The sequence below is a fragment of the Citrus clementina genome, unplaced genomic scaffold, assembly GCF_000493195.1.
Source record: "Citrus clementina cultivar Clemenules unplaced genomic scaffold, Citrus_clementina_v1.0 scaffold_8, whole genome shotgun sequence".
NCBI lineage: Eukaryota > Viridiplantae > Streptophyta > Magnoliopsida > Sapindales > Rutaceae > Citrus > Citrus x clementina.
The window spans coordinates 167,735-180,761 of NW_006262022.1; the positions used below are offsets into that span (position 1 = coordinate 167,735).

The 13,027-nt window shown below is 38.6% G+C and overlaps 5 protein-coding genes across 6 annotated transcripts; 3 read left to right on the plus strand and 2 right to left on the minus strand.

The window, feature by feature from the left end:
- Positions 1-207: 207 nt before the first annotated feature.
- Positions 208-2,380, plus strand: LOC18035642 (pentatricopeptide repeat-containing protein At2g03880, mitochondrial). Its single transcript, XM_006422348.2, has one exon. It carries the CDS (start codon positions 299-301, stop codon positions 2,228-2,230), a length of 1,932 nt encoding a protein of 643 aa, XP_006422411.1. The 5' UTR covers positions 208-298; the 3' UTR covers positions 2,231-2,380.
- Positions 2,381-2,440: 60 nt separating this feature from the next.
- On the minus strand, positions 2,441-5,922 carry LOC18035528 (aminoacylase-1). Of its 2 annotated transcripts, none has more exons than XM_006422349.2 (5): positions 5,028-5,922; positions 4,609-4,871; positions 4,109-4,246; positions 3,528-3,767; positions 2,441-3,020 (listed from the first exon to the last, which is right to left on the minus strand). In XM_006422349.2, the coding sequence occupies exons 1-5, from the start codon at positions 5,605-5,607 to the stop codon at positions 2,907-2,909; spliced, it is 1,335 nt and encodes a 444-aa protein (XP_006422412.1). In that variant the 5' UTR covers positions 5,608-5,922; the 3' UTR covers positions 2,441-2,906. The 2 variants fall into 2 exon arrangements, with proteins under 2 accessions (XP_006422412.1, XP_006422413.1); XM_006422350.2 differs by having other exon boundaries at positions 3,528-3,776.
- A 1,490-nt stretch (positions 5,923-7,412) lies between these two features.
- LOC18035438 lies at positions 7,413-8,519 on the plus strand. Its single transcript, XM_006422351.2, has 2 exons — positions 7,413-7,849; positions 8,187-8,519. The coding sequence occupies exons 1-2, from the start codon at positions 7,476-7,478 to the stop codon at positions 8,416-8,418; spliced, it is 606 nt and encodes a 201-aa protein (XP_006422414.1). The 5' UTR covers positions 7,413-7,475; the 3' UTR covers positions 8,419-8,519.
- A 1,080-nt stretch (positions 8,520-9,599) lies between these two features.
- Positions 9,600-11,235, plus strand: LOC18033963 (expansin-A20). The gene is made up of 3 exons (XM_006422352.2): positions 9,600-10,226; positions 10,308-10,626; positions 10,707-11,235. Exons 1-3 carry the CDS (start codon positions 10,097-10,099, stop codon positions 11,008-11,010), a joined length of 753 nt encoding a protein of 250 aa, XP_006422415.1. The 5' UTR covers positions 9,600-10,096; the 3' UTR covers positions 11,011-11,235.
- Positions 11,236-11,624: 389 nt separating this feature from the next.
- On the minus strand, positions 11,625-12,968 carry LOC18033824 (protein THYLAKOID ASSEMBLY 8, chloroplastic). Its single transcript, XM_006422353.2, has 2 exons — positions 12,541-12,968; positions 11,625-12,388 (listed from the first exon to the last, which is right to left on the minus strand). Exons 1-2 carry the CDS (start codon positions 12,964-12,966, stop codon positions 11,987-11,989), a joined length of 828 nt encoding a protein of 275 aa, XP_006422416.1. The 5' UTR covers positions 12,967-12,968; the 3' UTR covers positions 11,625-11,986.
- Between the last annotated feature and the right edge of the window lie 59 nt (positions 12,969-13,027).

The following is a 13,027-nucleotide window of genomic DNA, read 5'->3' on the forward strand; positions in this document are numbered from 1 at the left end:
CCCTTTTTCATTTTGGTTTTGTTTCTTTTCACGTTCACTTTATTATGGAGCTACAATTTTCCAAGGCCCAAATTTAATCCGGGCCTGCCCGGACCACGTTTCAAAATGCATCGTTTAATTTCATGACTATGGATTTTTCATCTTTTACTCTTACAAATGATTTTTTATACTTCCACCCAATTAAATCCTAATTTTCTTCATTATGGCCCTTCAACATTCAACAATCAACTCAACTCGGTTCGAAAGACGAGTGATACAAATTGGTCGTTCGTTAGACATTTGACAAAAAGCCACGAATATGATTTTGAAGGCCGTTTCAAAGCTGAAATGGACTAAACCATCTTCACAAGCTCGTCAGTTCTCTCTCACAATCACTCCTCCAGTGGCTTCTTGTAATACTATTACGCGTAATTCGTCGTCTCTGCTTGATGACTTCACCAGATTCTGCTACCAAAGAGACTTACCACGAGCCATGAAAGCCATGCACGCCATGCAGTGCCACGGCGTTCGTGCTGATTCCGTCACCTACGCTGAGCTCATCAAGTGTTGCTTGGCTCGTCACGCGGTTGAAGAAGCCAAACTCGTTCATAACCACGTTCTCTCAGGTGGGTTTGAACCCGAAACGTTTTTAGTTAACATTTTACTTAACATGCACGTGAAATTCAGCCTCTTGGAGGAAGCGCAGGTTCTGTTCGATCAAATGCCGGAAAGAAATGTTGTTTCTTGGACGACTATGATATCGGCTTATTGTGACGCCAAGATGAATGACAAGGCATTGGAGTTGTTGATTTTTATGCTTAGAGAAGGTGTTAGACCAAATATGTTTACTTATTCTGCAGTCCTGAGAGCTTGTGATAGTCTAATCATTCTTAGGCAGCTTCATTGTGGTATTATTAAAGTTGGATTTGAATCTGACGTCTTTGTTCGGAGTGCTTTGATTGATATTTATGCAAAATTGGGTGAGTTGAGAAACGCAGAGTGCGTTTTCAATGAGATGCCGACTCGAGATTTGGTTGTTTGGAATTCAATCATTGGGGGGTTTGCTCAGAATAGTGATGTTGACGAGGCTTTGAATCTTTACAAGAGAATGAAGAGGGCTGGTTTTGCTGCCGATCAGTCGACACTGACGAGCGTTTTGAGAGCGTGTACTGGCTTAGCGCTGTTGGAATTGGGAACACAAGTTCATGTTCATGTACTCAAGTATGATCATGATTTAATACTTAACAATGCACTCCTGGATATGTACTGTAAGTGTGGCAGTTTGGAAGATGCGATGTCTGTTTTCAGTCGAATGATACAGAAGGATGTGATTTCTTGGAGCACTATGATTTCAGGGTTAGCACAGAATGGGTATAGCCAAGAGGCTTTGAAACTATTTGAGTCGATGAAAGTTTCAAGGATAAAACCAAACTATATCACTATTGTTGGTGTTCTATTTGCTTGTAGCCATGCAGGGTTTGTGGAAGACGGGTGGAATCATTTCAAATCTATGAAGAAGTTTTATGGGATTGACCCAGGAAGGGAACACTACAGTTGCATGATTGATCTTCTTGGAAGAGCCGGGAAGCTTCATGAAGCAGTCAAGTTAATACATGAGATGCCGTATGAACCAGATGCTGTGACATGGAGAGCATTGCTCGGAGCATGCAAGGTTCACAGGAACACGGATCTTGCCATTTGTGCTGCTAAAAAGATTTTAAATTTGGATCCGCAAGATCCAGGAACCTACATACTGTTGTCTAATATTTATGCAAATTCCCAGAAATGGGACGAGGTTGCTGAAGTTAGGAAGACAATGAGAGCCAGAGGAATCACAAAAGAACCAGGGTGCAGCTGGATTGAAGTGAATAAGCAGATACATGCTTTCAATGTAGCGGATAGCTCACACCCACAGATAGACAAAATCAACAAACACCTAAAACACTTGATTCAGAAATTAGTGGGAGTGGGTTATGCTCCAGACACAAACTATGTCTTACAAGATCTTGAAGGGGAGCAGAAAGAAGACTCGATCCAATACCACAGTGAGAAGCTGGCAATTGTTTTCGGTTTAATGAGTTTGACACAGGGAAAGACCATTAGGATCAGGAAAAACCTTAGGATATGTGGAGATTGTCATACGTTCGCAAAACTCACGGCAAAGATGGAGAATCAAACTATTGTGATCAGGGATCCCATTCGTTACCATCATTTTCAAGATGGTAATTGCTCCTGTGGGGACTACTGGTAGCAAATTTTTAACAATGTTTGACCTTGCTGCTGCTATTTTCTCAGCATCAATAGAATTACAGAAGAGAGGGAAAAGATAGAAATTGGTAAGTGGATGACAGTGCAAGCTATATGCGCAATGAGATAGTCATCATGATTCAAGCCATCGTAGCCACTGAGAGTCCAAAAGAAAGAAATTTGACAAAGGAAATTGATTCTTTGCTGATAGTTCAACTTAAGGATGGTGATGTGGGATTAAGTTGATCAATCTTATCACTGCTCAGCTCATACCAGTATGATCTACAAAGTGCTTTGAGACGGTAAACACTAAGGGGTACAACTGCCTAACAATGCCATCACGATCAAAACATTATGTACAATAGAAATATTGGACTGTGTTCATTAAATGGTTTAATGAAGCTATCATTTTTATTTCATCCAATGAAAATCATATCCAATTTCGTAATGCAAAATGATATAACCTGGAATTGTGAGATTTTGCATCAAAAGAAAGATCAATGACCTTAGCAAAATATCTTCTGTCCTCTTGACTATAGAGGGGGTCAAACCCTGCGCTTCCCTTATTATTGATACAATGTTGGGACATCTATTGATCTCAAACCCCATACAGTACATCAAGACACACTGAAATCCTTCATAGTTCACTCAAGAGAATAGGAATGCACTGTTTTGGTTCCTTACAACTCATCTCTTGAGGCTTCATCCTTTGAGTGCTGAACATAAGATGCATAAGCCTTGATTATTGACTCATAGATGTCAATTCCTTTCAGGTACTCAGCTTGGTTTAGAAACTGCAACAAAGTTCAAAAGGTGATAGTCAGGTCTACAAATGCGTAAACTGCATATATTAATTTATTTGACACTGGTGAGATTATGTGTGTGTGTGTGTGCTGATCAGATCCTGTGCATGTGGACTGAATTATAATATTTAGTGCTGCAAAACTGGGTATACTGGCTAAGCACGATTTGCAAAAGACAATAGCTAGTTTTGAAAAAAAGAGAGTGAAGTTGAGCTCAAACACAGGCCAGAAGACACTGAAAGGTAGAATATCACAATCAAGCAGTGAAGCCATTGGGTAGAAATCAAATTCAAATTAGACAAAAGTGACTCCAAGTTACATTGCTCAATATGAAAGCAGAGGACACATGGTTGATAATTTCCAAGGAGATCAAATTGTCAGCGATTTTGCCATCATGAGATTCCAATTTTGAAACAAGGTTTCACAAATGCATGCAGAAAAGCCGTAGACAAGCACATACAAGCAAACAATTAACAGATACCATGGATAGATATTCACCTCATTATGGTCATGAAGTAGAATAGGAGTGTTGGCCATGGGAGAGAAGCCAATTGCAGGAAGGCCTCGTTCACGGAAGTAGCGAGCATCTGTGGAGGCAGGAAAGATCTCTGGCTTACCAAGCTTTCCATTAGCTTTTCTTACAGCTTCTTCTAAAAGGTTCCACCATGGATTAGAACTGTCAGTTGCCGTTAGAATTGGTCTCCCAAACTTGTCATGCAAAGAAGCTCTCTGCTTGAACTGACCAAGCTAAAAGCATAGTTAGAGAACTGACAGAGAAGAACAAGAAACAGCATCTTTAATGAAGGTGATCAATTACAAGCACACACTCATCCATTCAGACTCGCATGAAGTGTCATCATTTCTTCTAATATAAAAATAATACGTTTCTTTAAATAAAAAGGAAAAATTCATTCTGTCATCATGATTATAGAGTTATTTTGTCACAGTCATTCCCTCATCATCTTGCAGAATTATTTTATTCCAAAACTTCATGCAGTATCATCATAAATTGAAGGAAAGACCCAGAAAAGCATCCTCTTTGGGTTGGTATGTAAGAGGCTTAAGGAATTTATCACTACCTCAAATGTCATATTGCGTGAAGCAGGAGCCCATTCTTCAACAATTCGTCTTTCCAAAGATTCAGCATCAGTAGTCGGTGGGACACGAATATCAAAACCTGCTTCTGCCTCGGATGGTTGCAAGTTCATGACAAAACCCTGGTAGACAGAAAAGAAGGAAATTATATGTTTCAGAAGTTACAGCACAAAACAACCTTGGAGCCTCTAATCCTGACCATAAATTTGGTAGCATGCCTACTTTGGTCAACAAAGCACCATACAGTACGTTGATTAAAATAAACTACCAATTCAATCACTTTTTAAGAATATCAAAGGGAATTCATAAAAGGAGGGGAATTCATTGGGGGAGGGTGTACTCTACGGAAGGGTTTACCAACAGAGAACAAATTAAATTCTCCAAATACTGAAGTTGAACATAATAAATTCTAACTGTTCATTCAATTTGATGAAGAATTAATGAAGCAACAACAGATTCTGTATGTAAATAAAGCCAGACTCACATTGGGGGATGGAGTGCCAGCCTTAAGAAAGGCCATGTTAACTGAAACGACCTCCCCTTCGGCCTTTAAACCAGCCTTGACCAAATCAAACTGGGAAGCTCTGAATCTCCTCACACTCTCAATACTTTTGAACAAATTCTCCATTGCACTATTATCATACAACTTGGCCCCATGTCCAGGAGCCCCTCTAGCCTTAATAACCAGCCACCAAGGACATCTCTCCGCATAAAACGCTCTGTAATCCTCAGTGGTCGATGCCAGCCCTGAAACGTCAAAGTAACATTACAATCAAATGAATCTACGTTTGAAATATCTGTAGCTTTATGAAACGGAATCTCAATACTATCAAGAAGCACAACGGTTATAAATATACTTTAACTACGATATAAACAAAAAAAAAAAAAAGAATAATTTTTTACCTTCATCGAGAACAATACCAACGTTCAAGCTGTTAAAGACATGAGAATCAGCAAACTTCTCAGCGCCATCATGGCCACCAATCTCCTCATCAGGGACAAAAGACAAGTAAACAGACCGAACAGGCTGAAACCCACTTGCCTTCAATCTTCGTATGGCCTCCAAGTACTGCATGCCCACGCACTTCATGTCCTGGGACCCTCTGGCGAAGATATTCCCCTGAGAATCGAGGTGGGCACCGAAGGGATGGTGGGACCATTTGCTGGGTTCAGATGGAACGACGTCGGTGTGGGAGTTGAGGAGGATGGAGGGTAGTTGAGGGTTTGAGCCGGGCCACTTGAGAAGAATGAGGGGCTTGTTTTTGGCGAATTCGAGGGTTTGGGATTCGAGGGAGAGGGCTTCGGCCTGAGCCAGGATAAACTTGGAGGCATTTGTGTAGTCCGGGTTTGGTTGAGATGTGTCGATTTGGAGGTATGCTCGGAATCTTTCTATTATAGAATCATCTGATTTTGCTGGGCTTGAGAAGATGATCAGTTGATAGAATACGAAGCAGATATGAAGAAGACGATGCCGATTCCTCATTTTGTTTCCAAGGAGACAGTGAGTGTGTGTGAGTGACAACTTCAGGACAGCGATTAGCCGATTAACGGTTGGTCCTCCTCAACACAGTTAAAGCGCCCAGGGCTGCACTTGTTTACCAAATGGAATCTTGTAAAACAACTAAACAAGTCTGTCATCTATGATACAGTAGAACGTGACTATAAACTATCAGAAAGATTTGTCATTTTTTGTGTTATTTTAGTGGGCAACCCACCCGCGGAAGACGGTGTCCATGCGGTAGGATCATTCAATCATATCTTTTCGTTGTTGCGCTGAAAGAGACACAAGTATTTGACTATTTGAGTGGTACTACTTCTACTATGTATAGATGGCCAATGGCCGGCCTGGCCACCAAAACAAGGTTCATGAGTGTCTGTTCCGTGCCGTGCCGTGCCGTGTCTATTATGTGTTTTGTGTTATGTTTAATTTTTTTTTTGTTTAGACCTGACTCGCACATGTGTTGTGTCCATTTGTGTCGTGCCGTGCCTAAGAAAAAATGTCCATTAAACTTTTTTTTTAAATTTTTTAAGAGATAATACTAAGTTGTTAGCGTATTTTTTCAAGTATATATATTTTTCTTAGATTTATACCTTTGTTTAAATTTAATAGAATCGAAAATTCAAAACTCAAGTTTATATTCACTAATAATAAACTAATAATAATAATAATAAAATGTAATATTAATTACTAAGTTTGATCTTATAGTATTAGAATTTTTTTAATACTTAATAATAATAATAATAATAATAAATTATTTCTTAAGGGTTAACTTAATTGTTAACTTAGAGTTATATAGAGTCATAGATCATAGTTTACAATAATATTAATGCATATTTATAAAATCATGATATTTTATAATTTTATTCTTGAAAATCATGATATCAATTATTTATTTAATAAATTATAAATATAAATCAATTTAGTATTTTTTAAAACTAAGAATTAAATAAATTAAAAAATTCAACTTCAGGTTATTTGTAAAATCATAAAATTTTAATTTTATTTTCATTAAAAATTAAAACGTGTTTATTGCAGGCTTTGTCATTGTGTCGTGCTTAGCACATTTCTAATCGTGCCGTACTTTTAAGACCCACGTGTCTAAAATTCTAAGCTCGGCCCAACCCACGTGCGTGCCGTGCCGTGCCCCGTGCTCCACCGAAACGTACTCATGTCGTGCCATGCTTTACGAGCACGTGCCGTCCGGCCCATTAACTATCTCTACTACTACGTGTGTCTATCACTCCTCCAGTCTTTCTACCAATTGCTCAAATTTTTATAATTTTAATTTCCAAAGCTTTTTTTTATTTTATTTTGGCCCCCTCTTTTACATATAGTGAAAATGTTACTAGATAGTGGGATGTTGACGAGAGCACTTGAGACTATTTTGTTGAAAGAGTTTGTTAGGAATGAGAGATTTCACTTTAAATGGAGGTGCATAGTTTAATGATATGTATAATTCAAAATTCTACTTGATAACATTGGCACCCACCAAACCAAATTTTAGTGGCTAATTAGGAGAATCCTAAATCCTTTCTACAATTAAGCAGAATGATAATGTTAATCTCACTTTTGGATTTGTTGAGAATGGCATTTATCTTATTTATGCCGTTCACAGAGCAAAATCTGATATTTGATATCAGTAATAAAGCGCCTTTAAAATTTACTAATAAAAACGAAACGAGTGGACTTAACTAGTCTTTCTTCAGAGTTCATATGATAATCAAGTGTCATATAAAGAAAGAAAGGTAACGCACAGATATTGTAAAGAAAGAGAAAGAGAATAAAAATAAAATCCCTTCATTCACGGCGCGTGCAAATTACAAAACCAACACATTAAACAAGAATCAAGAATGGAGCGAGAGCGAGAGTATTGCTGCATGATGAGAGACTGCACAAGAAAGCTGGCGCTATGGCACACTCGTACCTTCAAGCCCATTCTCACCCACGAAGAGCTCGAACCCATTTTGGCCACCAAGGGCTTCGTCGTCGCCGCCCGACCCTCCCCCTCCTCCTCCTCCTCCCCCGGCGGCGGCTTGATCAACTGGGTTGAGTACGTGTACGCCGCCGCTGCCGCCACCACAAAGTCCGAAGTCCTTGCACCGCCTAAGGCCAGGTTGCCAGATTCAAGAATCGATGGGCTTCACATTTTTACGTACCGTGCTTTCATTGACGCCGTTAACTTTTATCTCGAGATGGATGATATTTCTACCCTCTTTCATATTCGGTAGGTGTGCTTTGCATCTAAGTTATTTAATTATATTTTAATAACCTAACCCATCTTTGTTTTTAAAATATGATTTTATTATTATTTTGTTTTTCGATTCACCATAATGAAATAAAATCATTTGCATTGCATGCAATGCAAGCGTGCACCATAATGAAGTAAAACCCCACAGAATAATAAATATGATATGTTTCATTGTGTGTGTATGGGATGATGGGATTTTGATTCATTTCTAAATAATTAGGATCCACTAGATAGGAGGATTATTAAAGGGATGCTATAACACGTATAATGGCATTTTGATGATAAGTAATCTATATCCAATTTAATTTTGTAGGGGAATGCCTCTTCATTGGATGAGCGACAGATATACCAAGTGGGTTCCCATGGAAGTAGATGAGAGTATCTTTGTTTACAGAGAGGGAACACTTGATCAAACAACAGAGAGCTTCTATAGCTCCAACAGGCAGAGCTGCTGCAATGGGCATGGGTCGATGGTGATTCGTGACAAGGGCAAGAAAATGTCTGAGAGCTGCATTGTTTCATTGAAAGATATTTTAGCTGCATGATGATCATCAATCATCATCGTTGTCCATTGACATTGTTATGATTACAGAATATAAGCATAACTGCCTCATACAAATTTGCTTCCTCAAGTCAAATGTCTTGTTTTCTTTTTTTATTCGTAAACTCGTTCTGTTGTGCATATACAAAGAGAATACTTTCTCTGTTTCAATTTGGAGCAACCCAAATGCATATAAAATTGTCCCTAGTCTTCAAGAACCATGACGGATCTCTTTTCTCTTTTAGATGAATCTTTGTCGGATTAGGCTTTGGGCCTCTATAGGCCTGCAAGTTCTTAAATTTGCTGGGCTTTATGCTCAGTATCTACATGTTTCGGGACCCATCATAAGCTTTTATTTGTCTTTTTCAAAATGAATAATAATATACTAGTATAGTTATATATTCTTGTACCAATTTTTTTTTTACAATTTTATGTAGCATAATTTAATTAATCAGATTAGATATCTTTTAGTATACATGATTTATTTTTATTATTTTATATTTTTATTTAATTAATAAATTAATACCAAATTAATTTATATAAAATAAATTAGGTATCATTAACCTTGCATGTATAGTTGTCTATTGTTGCCCCTAAGTTGAGAAATATAAAAAGAAAAAAGAGAGGGCTTTTGTTATGTTACGTAATCATGTAAAAAGAGAAGACTTTTGTTATGTTACGTAATCATGTAACATGCATGATTATATAACAACCATTGAATTAAATTAAACGATTGTGAAATAACATAATTTTATTATCTTATATTTTGTATTTCCATCCAATAGCTATTACATACGTAACAATCTCAAAAAGAGAGAACAACAAAAAAAAAAAAAAAAAATTGAGATTTTCAATAACTAGTGAGGAGGAGCACTAGTGGTGTCTGATACAGCGTCCTCAAGTCTTTCATAGTTTCATTTATTATTTAGCAAAGCTAAAAAATCACTCTTGCATAGGCATAGGCATAGGAATAGGAATAGGAATAGTCCGTGGCAGTGTTTGTGTTTCCCCTGAAAAGATTTTGTTGCCGGCTGGGCGTCAATAAGTTATAAGTCAATCCCCATGTCCCATTGAGCCCCATCTTCGTCTTTAGTCTTGCCTTCTCAAAAGAAGAGCCAAGAAGAACTAAAGCCGCGTATGTCTGTACGTGAATGTGAGCTGAGAGACACAAAGATTATTGCTTTGGATTCTTATTTTAAGACTTTCCGCTTTCCCTGTCTGCCACCATCTCGCAAAAGCCCTAAACCCTTCTGTCTAATCTCTTTAGTAAACTATAAGTATACCCAAACGACGGCGCCTTTGACCCATTTTCAGACTCCATTGCCCATCAGCAGCATTTCTGCTATCCTAAAATCAACAAAACATAACAAAGCATTCCTTTATTTTATTTTATTTTTTTCTCTAGCTCAAGCTAAAAGATAGTAGTAAATAGTAATGCACCCATCCACCACCACCAATGTGAACTAAGCACTCCTGACTCCTCCTGTCCTCCACATGAGTTTCCACGTAGCAAGCCATTAACCAAACCAGCTTCAAATATTCAAGGAGATTGAGGTCATTTTACTGATCAAAAAGAAGGGGCTCTCTCTCTCTCTCTCTCTCTCTCTCTTCACTCAACAGCAATCCCAACAAAAGAGAAAATAGCATTTCATTACAAATCATACTTCATCCAAAAACCTCAAATGGGAGCTCCTCAAGCCATTGTTTTCTTCTTGATTTTACTTCAAACATGCAAGACTGCAGCACAGCATGAAGAATGGAACTCTGCTACGGCTACATACACCAAAGAAACAAATGGGTCTATCATCATTGGTACTTTCTTGCAAATTACTTTATTTAATATTGTGTTTCATGTCCACTGAAGACTGATAGGCCATCTGTTTAATGTTGCAGAAGGTGCTTGTGGTTATGGGGACCTTCACAGGGCCACCTACGGAAAATACAGTGCTGGGCTTAGTACAATGTTATTCAACAGAGGGAGTACTTGTGGAGCTTGCTTTGAGCTCAGATGTGTCGACCACATCTTGTGGTGCCGGCCTGGTAGCCCATCTGTCATACTCACCGCCACAGATTTCTGCCCTCCCAATTACGGGCTTTCGTCGGATTATGGTGGCTGGTGTAACTTTCCCAAAGAACACTTTGAGATGTCAGAGGCCGCATTCGTTGAAATTGCAGAGAGAAGAGCTGATATTGTACCAGTTCAATACAGAAGGTACAGCAATGCTTTTTCCTTTTTCTGCTAGCTTGTTGGATTTTAGTTAGGCACATGCTGTGATTCCGAAATTTGTGCAGGGTGAAGTGTGAACGCAGGGGTGGGTTGAGATTCACAGTGAGTGGAAGCTCTCACTTCTATCAAGTTCTTGTAACCAATGTGGGTTTGGATGGTGAAGTCATTGCTGTGAAAGTGAAGGGATCAAAAACAGGATGGATACCTATGGCAAGAAACTGGGGCCAAAACTGGCAGTCCAACGTCAATCTTACAGGGCAGCCTCTGTCTTTTGAGGTGACCACCAGTAACCGGAAAACACTCACATCATACAATGTTGCTCCAGCAAACTGGCAGTTTGGTCAGACATATGAGGGGAAACAGTTCTAGTGTGGAAATCTTGTGTACTTGAATTTGGAGAGTGCAGATAGTATCTTCATAAATTGAGTTCTGAATATGTCTATCAATAGGGCTTATAATCATGAGTCCATCAATTTCGATGATCCTAAATATATGTTCACACATAAAGGTGTTCATGGGTCGGACAGATTCCCTGCTTTCTCATCAAGATTAGCTTGTTGTCAAGCAAGGAGACAGGTGTAGAAGAAAGTTGAAAAAACAGGAATAGAATGTCTCAGTTTTCTCTTAATGATATAGCCATATTAGATATTGATTAGAAAGTATGAGCTGTTGTTGAAATTTGTTATTATTGAAAACTAAGGGTAAAAAGAACTTGGGAATAGGTACGGTTATCCTGGCTATAGTAATGTTGTCTCTGGAAATGGCTTACTCTGTTTTGAATCTATACATAATCTTGCATTATCGAGGTAGATTATCCAAGCCGTGAATTATGTTGTCTGTAGAAATGGCTTACTCAATTTTTCTTCCTCAAAAAAGGTTGTGATTGTGCATCTCCATCACTCGGACTTGCACAAGTTTATTGTTTTGATGTGAGACACTAAACTTCTATCATTGATTTCAGTGAAATAAACATAACCGTCCTCTGCATTTTATATCACATACTTATTAAGTAGATACAAAATGATTAATTAAACAGAAGCCACGTGAAAAGAGGGATCACAGTGGTTAATTGAATATTTACCTAAATATGACATTGGGGTGCTGACAAGCCATAACATTTACTCCACCAAAATAACCAACTACTACATTCATGCAACTATAACCCAGTAGCCATTTTCTGGCTAAAATGGTAACGCTAGCAATGATGATAGGTTCCGTGAATAAAGAGGCTCAGATTCTTCACCACAAAGTGCCCAGAGCTTACATCTGAAGCACCAGAGAACTGGGCTACAGTCATGTCATACATGGCATGAATTTCTTCTAATTCATTCATCACAGCAAATTACTAGCAATAGGCAGCAATATCTTCTTCGTCCTCCTCTAAGAACTCCAAATCACCATAATACTTGAAAGCATCCTGCCTAATAATACCAGAAAAAGCCACCTCCTCCATTGCTTCTAAACCATTAATCACAGTTCTATAAGACGACCTATCCGGTTCACAACCAACGGTTTTCATCAACTCATAGCAATCCACGACAAGGTCCCTAAGCTTAAAACCCACCAGACACTTCAACAAAGCATTGAACCCCTGAATCTCCGGCTCTAAGGAATTTTCAGTTTTCAAATAAAAGTAAAGAATTTCAACATGTTGGAACAATCCATTGGTGCCAAATACCTGAATCATATCAGCATACAAGGAAACCTGCGGCTTGTACCACTGCTCCTTCCGAATATCTTCAAACACCTACAATAATAATAATAATAAAATTAAAAGAAAGAAAGAAAAAAAGCAATCAGATTTAATCGTCCAAAATGAAAAAGAAGTACAAATAAATAAATAGACATGAATGTGGTGAATTAATAATCGAATAGAATAGAGTGCAATAGAGTAAACACCTTAAGCGCCAAGAGACAATGGTTTTGTCTGAGGAGTTCGCGAAGAACGGCAATCATGTCGAACTTTAACAAGCGTCTGAACTTGGAATTGAAGACATGGTCAAGCGGATTACTATGGAGATGCGCGCGCTTCAAGTGTTGGACAGCTTGGATTGCTTCGATGCTGAGGTTTCTTCCTCGCTGTAAAGGCTTCCTGTTCTGGCCTCTGTCTCTCATTTCTATAACTAACATTGACCTTGTTGCTGTCACTTGTTGCTTCTGTGTGTTGTGCCATGGCTTTACTTTTACATCGCTCCAAGACGCCGATTTGGCCACACTACTACTCATCATTATTCCTTTCCTGTCACAGCGAGCGAGCGAGAGCAACCAAGCGATGCAATAAATGTCCTGCTGCGTTTTGATTTGAATTTTGAATGGAGGAACCATCAGAAGAGTAGCCACTAGCCAGTTGCTAATCCCTCTATGCTTGGTCTCAATTTATCTTTTC